At 43.2% G+C, this 20,550-nt stretch overlaps 2 protein-coding genes across 6 annotated transcripts; one reads left to right on the top strand and one right to left on the bottom strand.

Moving 5' to 3' along the window:
- Positions 1-1,473: 1,473 nt before the first annotated feature.
- Positions 1,474-17,689, bottom strand: ANGEL2 (angel homolog 2). 5 transcript variants are annotated; one of them, XM_042446046.1, is made up of 9 exons: positions 17,512-17,684; positions 11,785-12,191; positions 9,951-10,207; positions 9,091-9,160; positions 7,520-7,941; positions 5,527-5,653; positions 4,286-4,349; positions 3,021-3,184; positions 1,474-1,855 (listed from the first exon to the last, which is right to left on the bottom strand). In XM_042446046.1, exons 2-9 carry the CDS (start codon positions 12,182-12,184, stop codon positions 1,704-1,706), a joined length of 1,656 nt encoding a protein of 551 aa, XP_042301980.1. In that variant the 5' UTR covers positions 12,185-12,191; positions 17,512-17,684; the 3' UTR covers positions 1,474-1,703. The 5 variants fall into 5 exon arrangements, with proteins under 5 accessions (XP_042301980.1, XP_042301978.1, XP_042301983.1 ...); XM_042446044.1 differs by lacking the exon at positions 17,512-17,684 and adding an exon at positions 13,595-13,619; XM_042446049.1 differs by lacking the exon at positions 17,512-17,684 and adding an exon at positions 11,465-11,702 and having other exon boundaries at positions 11,785-11,926.
- A 446-nt stretch (positions 17,690-18,135) lies between these two features.
- On the top strand, positions 18,136-19,951 carry KTI12 (KTI12 chromatin associated homolog). The gene has a single exon (XM_042477703.1). The coding sequence runs from the start codon at positions 18,279-18,281 to the stop codon at positions 19,083-19,085; it is 807 nt and encodes a 268-aa protein (XP_042333637.1). The 5' UTR covers positions 18,136-18,278; the 3' UTR covers positions 19,086-19,951.
- Positions 19,952-20,550: the final 599 nt, after the last annotated feature.

Genomic DNA, 20,550 nt, shown 5'->3' on the forward strand with positions numbered 1-20,550 from the left:
GACAAAAGGTGAAATTGGAAGTCTTTTAAATTTCTGCACAAGGGAACTGTTAGGTCACAATCTATACTGAAATGAATGAGTTCCTTCATTTCAGAATTTTGGCCCTTGATTAGTAATATACACTCATGTTGCTTGCATAAATTATGTTTGTCACATTAAGCCATTAGTAAGTTTTTTTTAAAGTGCCCTGTAGAGTGCTGAGCTATAATTGTATTTGGATGATTAGATTCACAAACTGTGTTTCCATCTGTTCAGTCAAACCTATGGGGAAATTCTGTCTGGCCTTTTCTTTAAAAAATATCAGCTTCCAAACACAAAGGTTATTTCAGGTGCATTGCTCCTCCATATTGCTTTCTGCTCACTGACTGTGTATGCCTCTTGCTGTTTTAAAAGGATATATATGAATGTCAACAGAGGCTGTAGGACTTACAGAACACAAGTGAGCAATGTTTTCTGAGAGTTAGAAAATGGAGAACACTGCACAATTACCATTTTCTTGATAAAGGGCTTGACTATTTGCCTTTTGAGCTAGCAGAACTGCCAGGTTAAATCTTCCTCTGACAGATGTTCTGAGTCTTCAGCAGTTGTATCAGAGGCCAGGAATGTAAACAGCAATTCACCTGTGTTGATCAAAAATCTCATCCAGTCAACCAGGCCAAGCAGAGAATGCATTGTAACATAAAGGTATTGTATTTGGGATTTCTCACTTTCTAGGCTGTTCAACTTCAAGAATGGTTAACAAGGGGGGGGGGGAGGGGAGGAAAAATGGTCCCAAACATATTCACAAAGCAGACATTTGCTAATCACTGCAGCCCTATACAAGAGAACCTTCCAGCTTGGACAAGCAGTGTAGTGTAACAGTTACAGTGTTGGACTAACACATAGATTTAGGTCTAAGTCCCCAATGACCAATATAACTCAGTTGGTGACCAGTTACTGTCTCTCAGCCTGATACAGGGTTGTCATGAGGATTAGCATAGGGAGGACTGAGAGGCTGGAATTTACCATGAATCATCATTCTGGGATGGCAAGAGGAGCAATCACCTTGAGCATACTGGAGAAAAGGTGGGATATAAATGTAATTAATAAGGATAAACATTTTCACCACACTCAATTCCCACTTGCCCTTACAGTGCTTGAATACAAAGCTGCCCAATGCCAAAGATAGATGGAGCACTAAGACATCTGGGGAGTACAATGCAAAACACTGCCAAGTTAAGATGTTAGAACACATGAGTTCAAGTGCATGCTGAAGTTAAAAGGGCCAGTCTTAACACATTTCACTGGGCTTCTGAGGCCATGAAATGTTGTGAAGATATATTACTACTAATCTCTTTGGAGGAATATGGGAAAATAACCAAATAGCCATTCTGACCTCAATATGTTCCCAATATATTGAAAGATTATCTATAATGCTAAGAAGTCAAATAAAATTGATCATGGATTATTTTAAAAAACAATGTATATCACTTCTGCAGGAAAAAAAATGTATTTATTAAAAAAATACAGCACAAATACTTTCTGTTATTTTCTTTAAAAAAGGGATTCCAATGTAAAAGTACAATTTGTTTCCATATCTGAATGATGGTGATAATTTACAAAATACATATTTTTAAAAACCCACACAGCAGGCATGCTCTCTCCAGTTGTTTTGAATGTGTGTGGTGAGAGGATAAAAATGACCAGTCCTATTGACTTGGGTGTTATTCTTCCAGTCTGAACATAGCTAGGAGTGGGAGGTGATCAGAAGAGTTGGTCTTGTTGGGAAGTCCATTGACTGCCCACAGATCTTGCTCAGATACCAGAGACAATCGACCAAGGAGAGTCAGACCTCCATCAAAAACATATCCAGCTCCTGTAAGAGATAGAAAAGGCTTTCAGGTGTGTGCGTGCGTGCAACATACAATATTGTGGACAATACTGGTGCGCTACATAGGCCAGAGATGTGCAGCTGTGGCTCTCCAAGATGCTTTTTGGCTCATAATTCCCATCAACCCCAGCTATGTTAGCCAATAGTGAGGAATTATGGGCCTTTCCCTCCTTTAATGTAGGACATTTTTGTGAACATTCCTGAGATGCACATCTCTGGGCACACCTTTCATTAATACATGCATATCTCAGTCCATTTTGAGCTGCAGACTTGATTGCTGAATTCTGAGATTTGCAGCTTTCCATATCAAAGTAGGTCCTACAATTCTTACAGGACTGACAGGTTTAAATTTTAACAACTTTGTGTAAGAATACCTGCTAGAGTGACATATTTTCCCTCCTGCCTGAATGGAGATCTGCTTGAAGACAATTAGTAACATTCTAGCACCACCTGGAGCCTTTTGGAAGAATTACTATTGCCAGATTGAATGGTTTAATTTTAATTTTCAAAAGAGTGCAGCCCAGACATCTTTTATTTGAAGCAACCAGATCACTTAAACTGTAACAAATTGAGCACTTAGGCTTCACAATGCTTTCCCTCCTCCAAAGGAAGAAACAGATCAGAATATAACTGAACCGGACAGGAAATATTGTTTTCTTACAGGTCCTTGCATTGCCATGTATAACAACAGCCTGAACCACAGAAAGTAACAGGAGTAATCTCTGTGCAATGAACAACTTCACTGGCTCATTACCATGGATCCAGCTTATGTTAAATGCGTAAGAGTAGGTCAGGTTCATTTATTTTTTAATCCATCTGCAACCCTAGAACACAAACATGCAGGGAGCTGAGTCAGTTCACATAATAAAGGCTATCAAGCAAGGAACACTGGTCAGATCAGGCTGCAAATATGTGTGGCTTGTAGTGGCAACAATCCATTAGCTGAGTGTTAAGGCATGTTACAATTAGCATGACAGCTAGAGTGGAATTAGCTGTTTGTACAATCAATATGGAAAATCAAGGCAGAGTTGGTGTCTGGCTCTTTTTCTATTTTCCAAGCAGCTCCACTGTGGTGGATTATTGGTACTCATCTTGTTGACTGCAACAGAATGAAGAGAAACAGGCAGATGTTTGTTACAAATTCAATCACCTGATTCCTTAGTTCTGCTGTCTTTTGTTGCAGAATAGAAGATGTAATCCACAGTGACTGCGCTTCTGGAGTGGCAAGTTGTTACTTCTGGAATTCCACTTTCAGGAAAATAATGAGAGTAGACTGAAGACAACTGGAAACTGTGGTGCAAGTCCGTGGGTAATCTAAATTGGGGCATAGTGTTTCAAGAGTATCAGTCTCTGCTGCAACACAAGATTACAAATGAGGTATACAGTACTGGAGTTTCTGAAGGTTGATACATTTCCAGATAATTCTGTCCATTGCTGTGCTGTTCTATCTATATATAAATACAACATTCAAAGTTGAGAACAGTATGACTACAAAGGAGATTCTAATGTGCATGAGCCAGAAGTGATTAAAGGAGAATTTGTCATCAAAACAAGAATTTCTTCTTTTTCATACAAGTTTCAGTGTGATTATACATTCAATTACTGCATCTATCTATCTATCTATCTAGAAATTTTAGACAAAAAATTGACCCCAAACTCCCCCCCTCCAAGTTGACTTTTCCACAGGTCAATGTAAGTATTGCACTTTAACTGTTATTAAAAAAGGAACCATTCCCTAGTGAAAGTGTAATCTGTACTGGAAGCACTGAGCACTCTCTCATCTACTCAGCCTTTAGTGTGAGCACAAATGCTTATGCCTGCTGGAATTTTGTAAGTTCTTTGACATAGTTTACCTTTGCTTCACCCTTTATATCCTTTGTTACATTCCTCTAAGTTTTACCCTCAACTTACCCAAGGGTCATATTAAAATCCATAATTTTGACCCCAAAACCTGCCCTCGACGTATACATGAGGTCAAATGATAGTCAAGTAGATACGATATATTCTGGTTAAACTAGTGTGGGGTTTGCACCTACCACTAAGTCGCAGTTTAGCATTTTTATGGACAAAGCTAGAATTTGAATGCTCTTCCTACTTTCTCCACCCCTAGCATAGTGAGAAGGAAATCAGAAGTATATTATGCCCGAACTAGGACAAACTCTAATTACGGTAATTTCATCCATGGTCGACCATGTAAAGCCTCTCTATGTAAAGACTAAACTATGGTGTAGCTTAATTACACCCACATGTCAAATTACATTATATACTGTAATTCATGCTTGTTTCATACAAGAACGTGTATGGCATTTAGTTATAGAACAAAATTATTTCTGAATTTTTCCTCCAACAAAACCCAAGTTTTCATGGACTGAAATCTGCTGATAAGACAGCAAATAAACAATTATCAAAAATTACCTTTTTGCTACAACTATGACCTCCTCTGAATTTTTTGCAATTTCTTCTTCAATCTCTTCTTTCTCTTAAAAAAAAAGAGAGAGAAAAGCACAGTATTATAGGAAACTGTCTTATAATAGATCACTATTTGTCAATCTTTTCAAGTATTGGTCCAAAACACACTGCAGAAATAATCTAGTTTGAGATTGCTTCAACTGCCCTGGCTCAGTGCTAGGGAATCCTGGGTAGTTTATTGTGGCACAAGACCTCTCTGACAGAGAAGTCTAAATGTCTCACTAAACTCCATGTCCTGGAATTCCCTAGCATTGAGTCACAGCAGCTAAAGTGCTCTCAAACTTGATTATTTCTGCAGTGTGTTTTGGAACATTGTCTACAGTGAATGACAGGAAATATCTAGGGTCTCAGGTGGAGATCTTTCACATCACTTGTTGTCAAACTTAAAAACAGTAACAAAAAAAAAAAAAAAAAAAAAAAAAACAAAAAAAAAACCCCAAACCAAAAAACCTAAATATGCCAGGAATTGGGTCTACATTAAGAATGGGCAAAGTGCAGCCCTCCAGATGTTACTGAACTACAACTCCCATCCATCCTTGCCAGAACAGCTAATAGTAAGGTATGCTGGGAGCTGCAGTTCAGCAACATCTATAGAGCAACACTTTAAGCACTCTTGTTCTGCATCAGTAGTGTGGCACTGTTTTTAGTCTAAGAGGTGAATTCCATTCTCAAGGGCCTCAAAACAAAAAAGAGGAGTCTGAGAACTTAAAGCTCTTACTGCCAATAACTACACGTTGTGAGTCATTTCAACCTTTTAGAAAAACATTTTAAAAGTTGAAAAACTACTAAATGATAGTGTGATGGTGAAGGGATGTAACATCTGGGGAAGGTGTGGAGTGGACTGGAACCCCTAAAAAGGCTGCATTTGGATGCAGAGACTGAAGTTGCCCAGCCTTGTTCTATATGCTAAGGATGTGCTCTCCACAACCAAGGCCCCCTTCACCCTGCTGTGAAAGCCCCACAGCTGTTGATTATCTACTCAACCTCAAACCTGGCCATGAGTTGATCTGCAGCTGCTTGGCCACAACAACAGTGAACCATATTTTCTGTTGGTTCTACTGAACTCACACCAGTCCTACAAACATCTACATGTGTTCCCAATACCTTTTTTATTTTTAGGTATGAGCTTCTATTAGCAAATACAATTATATGGTCAGCTATCAGCATGTATCAGCACAGAAATTTACCTTTTTCCTTTTCCCGTTGCTTCTCCTGCTCTTCATACACACAATCCTGAGAAATGCCAAGGCTTCGAGGCCAAATAGGGATAGTAAGTATCCTATTACCTCTTGGAGACCTTTCTTGGCCAGATACCTTTAAAAAAAAACAACAAAGCCAAACAACAACATATTTCTTGATGGCTTATATAGCTTTTTACAATCAAGTTTCACTCTTACATTCTGAGAAGGGGATCCATGTTGATTTTCATCTTAAGACTATCTATTTAGGCTGACAGCAATATGCTGAAATGGCTGGAAGGACATTTTTGATTCCTCTAATGCTTTGGTGGGCCAAAAGCAGTTTCTGGAAGTGAGGTGTTGAGCAACTGTAAACCATTTTTCATTACCAGAACAATGACACAAACCCCCACCATTTCAGATGCTCAACAGCATTTAAGGTAAAAAAACTAGCTCCTTGGAGTCAATTTTGGGTTGGGAAAATATGTATTATTCTCAAATGTATTATTTATAAATGCCAAGAGTACTTTTTGGACATAAGCCCTATAGCAACCCAATTGTTTTACTTCTACTATTTAATTTTCAATTAAAGAACTTATATCCCATAATCACTTGGTTTTGGGATCTCTGGTGAGAGAAATGACCAATTTTTTTTAAAATCCAGGTGTGATCAACATGTGGCCATCCCAGCTGTTTTTGTACCTGCTGAAATTGATGGTATGTTACTGAATTTTAGTGGCGCTTTACCAAATTAAACCGCATTTCCATGTTTTAAAAAAAGCTGCACAGGGGGACACATGGGTTGTTTTTGAGAATTGCACTCCTAGAAACCCATGGGAACCATGAGATAGCCTGTTCAAAAGCATTTGAGTAGAGTTTCCAAATAGATACCCCTGATACTACAATAACATAATAGAGATTGTGGGGCTGTTCAGGCTAGTGCCCCCCTCAGATTTGCAGCAGCCACACACCCCAATATATAAAGGGCCCTGATATATGTGTGTGTTGAGTTTCATCACATGAGTGGGGATTCTGACTGGACCAAGGTCTCCCTTTATGAAGAAAGCCTGTTGTCCAGATCTTGGAATTGTGTGGTCCTCAAGATCATGTTGAATTGCAACTCCCAGGAGTCCTAGTCAGCATAGCTAATGGTGAAAGATGGTAGGAACTGCAGCCCTGCAACCTCTGGGGGATCAAGTTCCTACATCTGCTATAAGCATATACATCTGTATACAAAAAGAGCTTCTCTACATGGTGGTTGAATACACGGACAGCACTGGCATATAGTTGCTGTGTTTATTTGTGGTGGGCTACCCCATAAGGCCCCTTATATGCTCTTTCAAAGGATGGAATGCCCTCCCCAGCATGTTGCAATACAATGAGGCAAATCCTAAGGATGGCACCAACTTTTGTTCTCTTTTTTTGTTGCTGCAGCTAATCTTCTAGCATTGGACAACTCCTTGCATCTCATTTTATCACTGCATCCTATCACACCATTCTCTCATTAAGCTCAGGATGGCATCCATAGGCTTAAATATGAACTGTGGTCTCCTTTATCCAACATTCTACCCACTACACCTTTGGCTTTCACATTTTTTCCCTCTAAATGAACAGTTACCACCTTGTCTTGTCTACTGTGAAACTCCTGAGCCTTTGATGTAGAGGCTTTGCACAAATGAGGGAGGTTCTGGGATATAAATGTAACAGACGCAGGCCACATGGCCTTGCTAATACCCTATAGTTATGAAGCATACTCCACATTGCAGAAGGGGAACAGCTATGGTCAATTCCTTCCAGGGGAGGCCATCTGACACTACCAATCAACTCATAACAGAACCTAAAAAAAAGCTTCCAAGGAACTCCAGGATTCTCCCAAACATAATTCTGAAGGTTCCTGTCATATACTCCACTGGTGTTGGACCAGTGATTAATAGTATTGTATGCCAGGTGCACTGGGCACCAATTTTTTTTTTAAACTCCAGCTTTATATAGGGGTACCTACTTTCCCTATAGCCAGTCCTTCATAATTCAGCTTTCCTTCCCTTAGGAAATTGTACAGTGGAGAGTGAGGGACGGAATTGAAGTCACCACAGATGACAAGGGGACAGAAATGCCCGTCTTCTCGAATGGCTACATTGGTAATTTCTGCCAGTAGCATGGCTAGTTGGGTGAGCTTTATGTCCCCACGTCTTGGATTATAGAGGAGATGTGTGTTGGCCACACAAATGGCAGTGGTGGTCTTGCAATAAAACCGAGGCTGCAAGAGCAAAACCAGGCCCACGTTATCTCTGTCTAAGAGTGGGATGTTGTGGCGGAAGAATTCTACAGGATTTGATGAGAGGAGCTTGAACTTGGAGGTCTTGAAGCAAGTGGCGCAGCCATCTGGTTTTCTGCCAGTTCTCATTTTGTATTCACAATGATAGCCTGCAAAAAGGAGAATAAGGAAATGGGGATGGGTAGCATTTCATGTTGTTTTTCATTTTGCAATTATGAGAACAACAACTTTTGCAATGGAAAAATACAGTACAACTGAAAAATTCAAAATGGACTGGCAGCATTTCATTTTCAAACTTTATAACCATTTACGACATATTAAATTAATTTACAATGATGTATTTATTTTAACAATCTCCCAATGAAATAGGCTGGAAGATCAAGTTCTGTTTCTGTATGTGTGCACCACCAACTTATTTAGTTACCTATTTATACTGCATGAAGTTGAAGGCTTTCATGGCCGGCATCCATGTTTTTTTGGGTTATGTGGCCCTGTTCTAGAAGATTTTCTTCCTGACGTTTCGCCAGCATCTGTGGCTGGCATCTTCAGAGAATGTTTGCCTGGAAAAAGTGGGTCTCACACAGTATACATAGACCCACTTTTTCCAGACAAGCATTCTCTGAAGATGCCAGCCACAGATGCTGGCGAAATGTCAGGAAGAAAATCTTCTAGAACAGGGCCACATAGCCCACCCCCCCCAAAAAAAACCCCATATTTATACTGCTCTTCTGCAAAACATTTGGGGATCTTATTTTAAAAGGACAAAATATATTGATAACAGATAATAAATAACCTGTTACTTATTTCAAAGGTAGTTTTAAGAATGCATCCTTTAATTCTACATTTTATTTAGTTTTATTTTGCAGATGCATTTCCATCAGACTCCATGTAGAAGTCATCTGGAAGTCAGGAACCATAATACCATAGGCAAGTCGTTATCAAAGGAGTTGCTTAAGCACAGAGCCCTTAAAACGAAGGAATAATCACTGGGAGGCTATTCTGCACCTGATGAAATTGTTTCTGACAAAGTACAAATCATTAAAGTGCTTCAGGATCCTATTATGTTTGCTATCCTGGACAAAAACATCAGTTATACTAGAATTGGGGGTAAATGGCTAAAAGCAGCAAAGGCAAGGCAAGGTAAACTGGGAAGGTCTTGTCTATAAACTCCACTTGATATAATCAAATGAGTCAGTACATCCTCGATAAATACATACACATTTAGTCAGATCCTCTGTTTGGGCTAACATTTATTCTAAGCAATCTAAACAATGACATATATAACAAACGTGTTATACCTAAGGCTTCCAAACTTGGCTTGATCTGTGTTCCATATTGGTTTTCTTGTACCTCTTGTAAACAAAGTACCTGTGGAATGAGACAGGAAATGGAAACACCAGATCAACCCCCGTAGCATCTGAATGCCTCTTAAAATTACTACACTAACAATTTTGGAAAGAAACTGATTTGTGACTTTGAACAACATTGTTACAAAGGAAACATAATGCTACAACAGAAAAGTATTGCAAATCAGGCAACATTACACTTATATATTATGCAGATAAATTAATGCACACAACATTTTCAACTCTTAATTAATTTCAATAAAGTCTTTCTAAGTGGCTGCTTATATCTCCCAGTGAAATCAATAAGACTTAATTACCTTTAAGCATAAATTTTATGCACGTTTTCTTGAACTTAATGCCCAAGACTCTAAATCCTACACAGTGTCTGTCAATGTGATGGATCTTTCTCTTTTCTCCTCTATGCAGCCATCTGTGCTGTAAAAACCTGCTCCAGAGGTCTCCCCATGTAAAGGATTACAGTGGGAGGGGGAATCCCCCTCCCAGTTCTGTCAGTGGAATGACACCTCTGGATCCAACCTGCTGTATTCAGTTTATTCTATTGCTTATATTACACTGAATTCAAAGAAATCCATCTCCAAGTAAAACACATGGGATTAAAGCTTTAAGGGGAAAAGTCAAAGTCTATGTATAAATTGTGTGTTTTGAGAAATGATTAAACAAAGAGAAATAGATGGCATCATGTATATGTCATTACACTTTAAAAATGTAATGTGCAACTTACAGTCTGAAAAAGTTATATCCTGCTACACATGTACTGCTTTCATATTGATAGCTGGGGGCTTTCCACTTACATCTGCATCAAGCTGTTTGATCTCTGCAAGTATGTTGGGAAACCGATAGTTCCAAGTGAGTATGTGCCCTTGGCAGTGTTTATACAGATGCGAGTTGTCTTCTAACAAGTCCTGGGAAAGGATGTTGTATGACATCACAGTAAAATCAAACTTTTCCCATGGGTATTTATTATCCTGATTGACTTGCGTCTCCTCTTCGATGATCTTCATTTTTTCACTTTGCTGATAGAAGTATTCCCAGTGTCGTTTGATCAAATCTGATAAAACACAACAAATGGGGGTTTTCTTTCTTTCTTGCATTAATATTCCTGGCTTTTAAATAATTATTTATCTGTGTGAGTATGTAGGAAATAAGTAGGAACCTGCTCAGTTTGCACCAAGAGCTCTTCTCCAGTGCTGACGAGAGAGAGAGAGAGAGAGAGAGAGAGAGAGAGAGAGAGAGAGAGAGAAGCTTCCTAGCAGTGGCAACAAAGCTTAGGCAAGTTCCTTTGGTGGACTACAATTTCCAGAACCCCTGTGGCCATGCTGGGAGACTCTAGGAGCTATAGTTCAACCATGTTTCCAAGTTCTAAGTATAATCTTATTCTCTAGTCACAGCTAGGAAATCCCAAGTTAACATTTAATTAAGTTTTCCTGTTTGCTTCACTGCATTTTTCTCTCCCATGATAAGCCCAACTGGAAAAGTATTTTTTTTTAAAGACAAGGTATACGTGCTTTAAAATAAACAAACTAGCAGAAACAACAGGTATCTTATTAACCAGGATGTCTAATAATTATGCAGAACCATTTGCTTCTTTTTACAAAGGAGGAAGCATTTTGATACATGAACTCTATGTAAAGGGATCTTGTAGTAGATGAGACTAACAAAAAGATAGCAGTTGGTAGCATGAGCTTATGTAGACTTGAGCCTACTTCTTCAGATACATGAACTGTTCATTCACAACAGCATTACCCAAAAATTACCTGCATCATAACTCCCACAAGTGCCTCACAGTTTAGTTCCTCACAGAAAAGACAGCTACTTTATTGCACAAAAGCAAAAGAGATAGGATACCCTGGAATATCCATACATATGATTCTATTAGCCTGGATTCTATAGGGGAAAACAAAAGGATCAGAAACTAATTGAGTCCATACCGTGACAGAAGAAACCTATTAGCATACGTTGGAAGAGAAAGATTCCCTTTCCCCAGGCAACCACCACAAACTTCAATATCTGCTCTACAGGATTAGGCAAGAGCCCCAAAAGCAAAGCTTGTGTGGTAGGGAGAGATTGGGAGAGTGTCCCATTGCAGTGATAGGATGAAATTGGTTCTTTTGGGTTCTACTATCAGTGCAAAGAACATTTAGAAATCTAGCACAATGTATGTAAACAAGATGAAGGTAAGGTGTGCTCTTGTGAACAATATGTTCATGTGAGTAAACTAAATAAGTATGGTATATTGGTGAAATTTAGCATTGCTGGCAAACAGGTGGAAATATAGGAAAAATATTTACCATTTTAAAATTCTAACCTTCTTCCAAGGAACCCAGGTACACAGTGTCTTCTGATTTTATTGTCACAACAATGCTGTGAGCTAGATTAGGCTGAAGAGATGTTCACTAGCCCAAAGATACCAAGTATGCTTCAAAACTGATGATCCGAGGGCTCCCAAGTCTAAATCATAAATCACAGAACTGGAAAAGGGCTTGTAGGCCATCTTGTTCAATGCCCTGTTTGAAGTATTATTCACCATACTGGTTCTCTCTTCCCTAAGTAACAAACACATGTGCAAACACTCACACAAAGTTAACATTAAGAACAAATTATTAAGGCATTAAAATGTCCCAGTACCTCTTGATTTTTGTGTGCTTTCTTCACTAAGTTGAGGAGATGGTGGTGCTTCATTCGAAGAACAGGTATTCAATATTTCACTAGGACTGCAAATAATGTCCTGATCCTCACTATATTTTCTCCGTTTTAAAGATGGCTCCTCTTCCTCAGATTTCATCTTTGTAGTACACAAATGAATGGAACAACTCTGCACAAAGTTGGAGAATTGCCAGTTCCAAAACAGAGGAAGTCTCCAGCTTATAAAGCAATCCTGAGCGTTTACGTATGGATAAAAAGCCCAAGAATAATGCTTAGTCCTCTTTATGCACTGAAAAGATTGACTATTCTGGAGGAGGCTTTGAGCAAGATTCCAATGGAAAATCTTCTCTCTGCCCAGCCTCTGTACATGGCGGGACAGCATGGGATATCTAGGAGGGAAAAAAACAACATTAGTAAGGTTTCTTTGGTATAGGACATAGACTGTACATCGTAGGCAGATTGTTATTTATCTTTTGAATTCTTTTTCGTTGTAAAGCGCTGTGTAAAGTCTATGGCCCTCTATAAATAAAAATACTAACAATCAATAATAATAAGGAAAGTGCCCATAGGATTAGTTCGGTGGCATCTGCAGAATCTTTAAAGAGTCTTCTTTGAAGTATTGCAAAAAGGTATTGACAGATGACACTAATACAGTGGTACCTCGGGATACGAAATACCCAGGTTACGAAATTTTCGGGATACGAAAAAATCCCATAGGGAATTATTGTTTCGGGTTACGAATGTTTTTTCGGGTTACGAAAAAACTTTTGGTGCTTTTTTCGGCTTTTTCGCACGGAATCGCGGCTTTTTCCCCATTAGCGCCTATGGCAATTCGGCTTACGAAGGCTTTTCGGGTTACGAAAGCGGCCGCGTTACGAATTAATTTCGTAACCCGAGGCACCACTGTATCAGAATGGGATTTTTGTCAGCAAGTTGTACAAGCTACTGGGATATTTTTCATTTACAGTACAGATGTGGAACTTTTGGCCTTTTAGATAGTTTGGATTACAATACCCACAATCCCTTACCATTAGCCATCATGATCAGTGTTGTAGAAAAAATCATCTGGAAGGCCAAATACCTTCCACTTTTACTGCAGAAAAACAGCAGCCTGTCAGTGCCTGTTTTTCTACTGGAGGGAAGCCGCAGCTGCCAAACCGTGTGGCTTTCTGCCGGTGGAAAAAGAACCAGCGAAAAGTGGGTTCTTCTCAAGCTGTGATGGTGGCGTAACAAGTGCGCCACTGGCGCACTCATAACGTAAGCCCCGTGCAGACGCCGTGCATCACTTATGTAACAATGGCGGCACTCATGTATACAGAGTGGCACCACTGTTAGGCCCTCGTCACGTGCGAGGGTTGAGGGGTGTGTGAGCGCGCCACCCCAAGGCAGCCCTAGCACGTGACGAGGGCGTCACAAATGGGCCTTAGTTTCCTTTCAAAACGAAACCAGAGGTGAGGTGAAATGTATGGATTCAGTCCGCATGGATAATTTTGTTAAGCAGAACTCAATGTAAACAGTAGCTTTTGGGGAAAAATGAATGCGTTTTAGAGCAAAACAAGGCTGAAGCCTCACTAGAAGTGAAGATGACTAAACTGAGGCTGTCATGCTTTGGATGTGTGGAGAAGATGGCAAAATGCTAACAGGGGACAGAGAAAAGGCAGAATTACACAACACCTTCTTTGCCTCAGTCTTCTCAGAAAAGGCAAAGGATGCTCAACCTGAGGATAATGGAGCTGAAGACAGATTAGCGGAATTTCAGTACAGAATAAGTAAAGAGATAGTAGAGGAATACCTTGTTAATCTAAATGAATTTAAGTCTCCAGGACCAGATGAACTACATCCAAGGGTACTAAAAGAACTGGCAAATGTAATATCGGAGCCATTGGCAATAATCTTTGAAAACTCCTGGAAAACAGGAGAGATCCCAGCAGACTGGAGGAGGGCAAACGTTGTCCCCATCTTCAAAAAGGGGAGGAAAGAGGATCCCAACAATTATCGTCCAGTTAGTCTGACATCAGTACTAGGAAAGATTCTGGAGCAGATCATTAAACAGAGAGTCTGTGAACATCTAGAAGGCAATGCCATAATCACAAAAAGTCAACATGGGTTTCAGAGAAACAAGTCATGCCAGACAAATCTGATCTCTTTATTTGATAAAATTACCAGCTTGGTAGATGAAGGGAATGCTGTGGATATAGTATATCTTGATTTCAGTAAGGCCTTTGACAAGGTTTCCCATGACATTCTTGCAAACAAGCTTGTAAAATGTGGGCTAGACAAGGCAACTGTTAAATGGATCTGTAATTGGTTGACTGGCCGAACCCAAAGGGTGCTCAACAATGGCTCTTTTTCAGCCTGGAAAGAAGTGACCAGTGGGGTCCCACAGGGCTCTGTCCTGGGCCCAGTGTTATTCAATATCTTTATCAATGACTTGGATGACAGAATTGGGAGCATACTTATCAAATTTGCAGATGACACGAAATTAGGAGGAATAGCTAATACTCCAGAGGACAGGATCAACATTCAAAATGACCTGAATAGACTAGAAAGCTGGGCCAAAGCTAACAAAATGAAATTCAACACGGAGATATGTAAGTATTGCACTTAGGGCAGAAAAATAAAATGCACAGATATAGGATGGGGGACACCTGGCTGAATGAAACTACGTGTGAAAGGGATCTGGGAGTCCAAGTAGACCACAAGTTGAACATGAGTCAACAGTGCGATGCAGCAGCTAAAAAGGCCAATGCACTTTTAGGCTGCATCAATAAAAGTATAGTGTCTAGATCAAGGGAAGTAATAGTGCCACTGTATTCTGCTCTGGTCAGGCCCCACCTAGAATATTGTGTCCAGTTCTGGGCACCACAATTCAAAAAGGACACTGAGAAACTTGAGCGTGTCCAGAGGAGGGCAACTAAAATGGTGAAAGGTCTGGAAACCTTGCCCTATGAGGAATGACTCAGGGAGCTGGGGATGTTTAGCCTGCAGAAAAGAAGGTTAAGAGGTGATATGATAGCCCTGTTTAAATATTTGAAAGGAAGTCATATTGAGGAGGGAGCAAACTTGTTTTCTGCTGCTCCAGAGAACAGGACCCGGAACAATGGATGCAAGCTGAAGGAAAAGAGATTCCACCTCAACATTAGGAGGAACTTCCTGACAGTTAGGGCTGTTTGACAGTGGAATGCACTCCTTCCTCGGAGTGTAGTGGAGTCTCCTTCCTTGGAGGTCTTTAAGCAGAGGCTAGATGGCCATCTGTCAGGGATGCTTTGATTGAGATTTCCTGCATGGCAGGGGGTTGGGTGGCCTTTGTGGTCTCTTCCAACTCTATGATTCTATATCAAGAGATGACTAAAGGGCTATGCAAACAGCCCTGAAGGGGCAACCTCCAGCCATCCCTTCTTCAGCCAGATTGAGGCTGTGGCAACCACACATTGCAGTCCTGATCTGGCCTTTCCAGGGCATGAAAAGGATTCACAAAAAGCAGTTCCTTTTTGCACCCTGGAAAGGGTGCGATAGCTGCAGCTATACGGCACTCCTTCAGCATGATATTGTGCAGGTGCAGCGCTAGAGTGCCATGATGCCACGCACCATGTGGTGCGGAACACGGTGTCATGGCACCCTGAGCTACTGGAGAGGGTGCAAGGACCACTGGCTCCCATATCCATATGAGGGTTGAATGCCCCAAGATACAGGAGTTCTGACGCCTATTTGTACATCAAATCTCATGTATTATATACCAAACGCTGTACTTCTGCCCGGCCTCAATTTTACTCTTGGTGCTTATTGGTAGAAATGCTGTCCTTAAGTATAGAAAACTGATCGCTTTTTAAATTATGGCTGCTAGATTTGAGGTAGCCAAATGTTGGAAACATGGGAATCTGTCTATTGAAGGCTGTTGGGAAAGGGTATTGAACCTATGGTTAATGGGAAAAATTTCCACTACAATGAGACTTCGCAAGAGACATTCAAAACAGAAAATGTTTTATGAAGATTGGAGGCTCTTAATTGAATTTGTAAATGAACCTTCACACTTCCTCCAACCTCTGGAGTGTCACAACAATTTCTGGTAGGACACATTTTACAACTCAACGCAAAGACTGAACTGACTGAAGATGAATCACATCCGTGAAATCCTGCAAACTAACGATTACTGAGTAACATCCATCCTATGGTTATTGTTCTATTTGTTCTTATGTTGCACTGTAATGCTTGCCTACCCTATAAAGACTTGAAAATCAGTAAAAATAATTTTTAAACAACCAATAAAAACACCCCACATAATTAAAACAGCCCAGTTAAAAGAGTATTAAGATTGCATCATTTAAACAGCATACCTCCAAAGTGACCTGAAGCAGCTTTATTTTGGCCTGTCTGTATGGGGCCTTACAGAGGTTAAAACACTCATAATCTAAAACACCTAAAATCTAAAATGCTATGGAAATGGAATGTATTTTTATGGGTTTGTCTTTTATTTTTGGAAAAGTGATAATAAAAGTATATAAAAAATAAAAACCAGGTCAACACACACATACACATATGTACATATAAAGTTATATATAATATAATGCATAATATATATATATATACACACACATGTATTATATATATGTGTGTGTGTGAACGTATTTGTTGTTAACTGCCTCTGAGTTAATCTCAACTCCTGGTGACCCTACGGATGAGAGATCTCCAAGGTCCCTCCCCTGTTCTCCACTGCTCTGTTTAATTCCCGCAACTCCATAAAACCTGTGACCTCCTTAAGAGAGTCCATCCATCTGGCCTGTGGCCATCCTCTCTTTCTACTTCCCTCCACCTTTCAGGGCATTATTGTTTTTTCCAATGAGTCCTTCCTTCTCATGAAGTGTCTGAAGTACAACAGTTTTGTCATCTTGGCTTCCAAGGAGGTTTCTGGCTTGATCTGCTCTAGGAGCCATTTCTTTGTCCTTCTGGATGTCCATGGGATCCTCAGCACTCTTCTCCAATGAATGGCTTTTCTTCCTATCTTCTTTCTTAAGGGTCCAGCTCTCACATCCATCCAGGGTAACAGGGAATAGGATGGCTTGTAGCAATCTAACTCTTGTGCTGAGTTGTATATCTTTGCGTTTTAGCCTCTTTTCTAGTTCTTTCATAGCCACTCTCCCCATTCTTAATCTTCTTCTGATGTCCTGACTGCAGTCTCCATTTCTATCAGTGCTTGATCCCAGGTACAGTATAGGGATTCTATTTCTTCCTTGTCTAGGTTGAACTTGTGAAGGTCCTCGGTGGCCATTATTTTTGTTTCCTGATGTTCAACATTAAGCCGCTTCCTTCCTTGGTGGGTGTTCCGGGTCTGTGAGGTCTTCTGCTAGAAGGATGGTGCCATCTGCCCTGTCTTAGACTGACCATATGCCTTCCTCTTCTTTCCACCCCTCTTCCTTTTGTGCCCAACCGGCTTTTCTTACAGTGTGTCCTGCATACAAGTTGAACAGACGGGGCAGAGGAGGCAGCCTTGCCTGAGCCCTTTGCAATTGGGAGCCGTTCTGTTTCTCCATGTTCTTTTAATAACACAGTTATAGTTATATATACTACTATTCATACATAAACACAAGGTAAGCAGCGTTTGCTGCCTCCTTGGGATCCCTTTGGAGCCCCTCTTCTGCCCCCAGTCCTCAGCATGATGGCAGTGTGCCTGAGGCCGCCCCCGGCCCCACCGTCCCGGACGCTCAGCCTCACCTCCGGGGAGACGCCTTCCTTCTCCCTCGGCCGGCGCTGCTCTTCCTCCCGGCGCCCGCCCTCCGAAGGGGGCATCGCAGAGGGCCGCTCCGGTTCCGGCTCCTCTCCGCCAGTCCCAAAGGAGCGGGAACGGGAGGAGGCTCCCCCCACAGAGGAACGTCTCTCGCCGTCCCTTCCGCGGAGGCTCACGGGAGTTGTAGTTCCGCCGTCTTTTTCCGCATGTAGATCATAGAGCTATACGGGTTGAAACTCGCTGCCACCTAGACTTCCGGGTTCGTTTAAACCAGGCGTGTGGCGTTTTGCCATTCCCATCATGCCTCGCGGCGGAGGAGGCTTAGCGGGACGTACTGAAGCAGTACTTGCCCATCGTGGGTTGTTTTCTTTTTGGGGGTGGATTTTTTCAGAGGGAGATGGTCGTGATCTTCCTCTGAGCCTCAAAACATGCGAGGGTCTTATTTATAATGATAATGAGGTCAGAAGGAACCACGGAGACCATTTGAAAAGGCAAGCAAGCGGGGGGGGGGGGGGGTCTAAGAAGCCATGTTTGTTGAGGGAGTTTCGCGAGAGCCGCCGCCGCCGCCGCCGCCATCTTGGTTGAGGGCGCTTATCTCCAGCGACGGAAGCCGGGTCGGGCGCGATAACGCTGAAGTCTGAAGGCGCCTGTTTGTTTAGGGGTACGTCACCGGAAACGCCCCCGCCGCCATTTTGTTTGAGGGCCATAGGCCGGAAGCCGCGCTGAGGCGGCGTTGTTGCTGGCGATTGGCGAGATGCCGCTGGTGCTGGTGTGCGGCCTCCCGGGCAGCGGCAAGAGCCGGCGGGCGGAGGAGCTGCGGGCGGCGCTGGCCGAGTCCGGCGAGGCCTTCGTGGTCTCCGAGGCGTCTGCCGGCGAGGGCCGCTCGGCGTTGCGGGCGGAGGCGGAGCGGCTGCTGGGCCGCGGTAAGGCGGCGGCGGCGGTGATCGTGGACGGCGGGAGCGAGGTGAAGAGCTTCCGCTACGAGCTCTTCTGCCTCAGCAAGCAGGCCCAGGCCCCGCACTGCCTGCTCCTCTGCCCCGGAGGCGCCCCTCGCCCGGACAGGCCTCCCTTGGAGCCCCCGGACGCCCGCAACCGCTGGGACCGGCCCCTCTTCGTCGCCCCCGCCGACCCCGCCGAGCCCTTGCCCCTGGCAGACATCCGCGCCGCCCTCTTCGAGCGCCGCCCGCCGGCCCCCAACCGCTCCACCCGGGCCCAGCCCCTCCAGGCCGCGGGCTTCCTCCACCGCCTCGACCGCCTCACCCACGACGTCCTGGCCGCCCTCCTGGAGGCCCAGAGGAACGGCGCCCAGCCCGGGCAGTTCGTCCCCATCGCCCTGGAAGGAATGGACTCAGGAGGAGGAGGAGGAGGAGGAGGAGGAAGGGGAGCAGGCCCCGAGGCGCCCCAGGGCCTCCTGCTCCGCCGCCCCGTCAGCCTGGCGGAGCTGAGCCGGCTCCGAAGGCAGTTCCTCAGCTACGCCAAGATGAACCCCGGAGAAGGAGAGGAGGACCTGCCTCGGCTGGGCAGCATGTTTCTGCAGTACCTCAGCCAGAACCTCGCCTGAGGAAAGCCTGGAAGGGGCCTCCAAATGGAGGAAAGACTGGAAGACCTCACCCAAGGAAAAGCATGGAAGACCTCGCCTGAGGAAAGGGTTGAAGGCCTTGGAGCTGAGGAAAGCCAGGAAGGGGATCTCTGAATTGAGGAAAGACTGGAAGACCTCACCTGGAAGAACTCGCCTGAGGAAAGCTTGGAAGACCTTGAAGTTGAGGAGAGCCTGGGAGACCTCCACCTTGAGAAGTGCCAAGTTGGAGACCTCGCCTGAGGAAAGCCTGGAAGATCTCGATGCTGAGGAAAGCCTAGAAGACTTAAAAGTTGAGGAAAGCCTGAAAGAACACACATGACAAAAGCTTGGAAGCCCTCGAAATTGAGAGAGGACCTCACTTGAGGAAAGCATGGAAGACCTTTCCTGGGGAACGCGTGGAAGAACTCACCTGACAAAGCCTGGAAGAGCATGGGAAGCAACAAGGTCTTTCCACTCCCCTTTGGGCTGCAACTGCACTGCAGGAATGATCCAGATTGACATCGCTTTAAAGTGCCCTGGCTCCACACAGTGGGGTTCTGGGAGTTGTCGTTTTCTGATGCAGTGTTTTTGGCGAGTTACAGACCACCCGTTTGGGGCGGCCTGTAACTGGCCCTTTCCTCGCTGTATCGGGGCCTCAGCTGCCACAATGGCAGCCTCTGAGGCCCCGATCCGCCACTTTCCAGGTTGCGGGGAAGCAGCAAAAGGCCTCTTCCCTGTGGCCTGGAAAGGGTTGTCCTTGGGGCTTCATGCCCTACGGAAACCTGGCGGTGGCAGGGATGCAGAGAAAGGGGCCGCTCAGCCCCTTTCTCATTTGCGTTGCTGGCGCAGCTGTGTAGAGGCTGCACCAGCAACGCAAATCCTGGAAGGAGCTCCGAAATGGAGCTCCTTCCAGGGCCGTGGAAAGGGTGCCCCAGGCGCCCCTTGCGCAGCCCCACTACGTCACGGCAACACCCATGTGTATAGGGCGCCACATTTTCTCCGTGTGTACTAACCCTAATATGCGCTCTGCATGTACTTTGTGCCCGTCTGTAACACGCCTTTGAGATTAATGGAAAGAGAGAGGTTGGTTGCATAAGCTTTTGAAGACTTGAGTCTCCTTCCTCAGATGCAGAAGAACTGTCACTAAGAGACAAGCATACTTTCTCTATTCTGTTGCCTTGATATTTCCATACTGGTTTTTCATATTGTATTGAAGAACTACAGCAAAGGGCTGTAATCCCTTGCCTTTCCACATGCTTTGCTTGGGTTGCATCCACACTGCAGGAATGATCTAGGTTGACACCGCTTTAAACTGCCATGGCTCCATGTTCCATGGCACTGGAACTTCTTTTATTGAAGAGTGGCATGAAGATGTTTTAAATAAATATTTTTCATCTATCATGTTTGTATTTGTATTTAAGTTGTTCTTGTGTGCCTTCAAGTCATTTCTGACTTATGGTGACCCTAA

Source organism: Sceloporus undulatus, chromosome 1 (assembly GCF_019175285.1).
Source record: "Sceloporus undulatus isolate JIND9_A2432 ecotype Alabama chromosome 1, SceUnd_v1.1, whole genome shotgun sequence".
Taxonomy (NCBI): Eukaryota; Metazoa; Chordata; class Lepidosauria; order Squamata; family Phrynosomatidae; genus Sceloporus; species Sceloporus undulatus.

Excerpts from the sequence above, each read along its gene's own strand:
- ANGEL2 (XM_042446046.1), bottom strand. The coding sequence starts at position 12,184 with ATGCTGTCCCGCCATGTACAGAGGCTGGGCAGAGAGAAGATTTTCCAT. Across the intron at positions 5,654-7,519 it reads AAGGACTGGCTATAGGGAAA|GTATCTGGCCAAGAAAGGTC; the intron begins GTAGGTACCCCT and ends TTTTTTTTAAAG. Across the intron at positions 3,185-4,285 it reads GTCATAGTTGTAGCAAAAAG|ATTACCCACGGACTTGCACC; the intron begins GTAATTTTTGAT and ends GCCCCAATTTAG.
- KTI12 (XM_042477703.1), top strand. The coding sequence starts at position 18,279 with ATGCCGCTGGTGCTGGTGTGCGGCCTCCCGGGCAGCGGCAAGAGCCGG.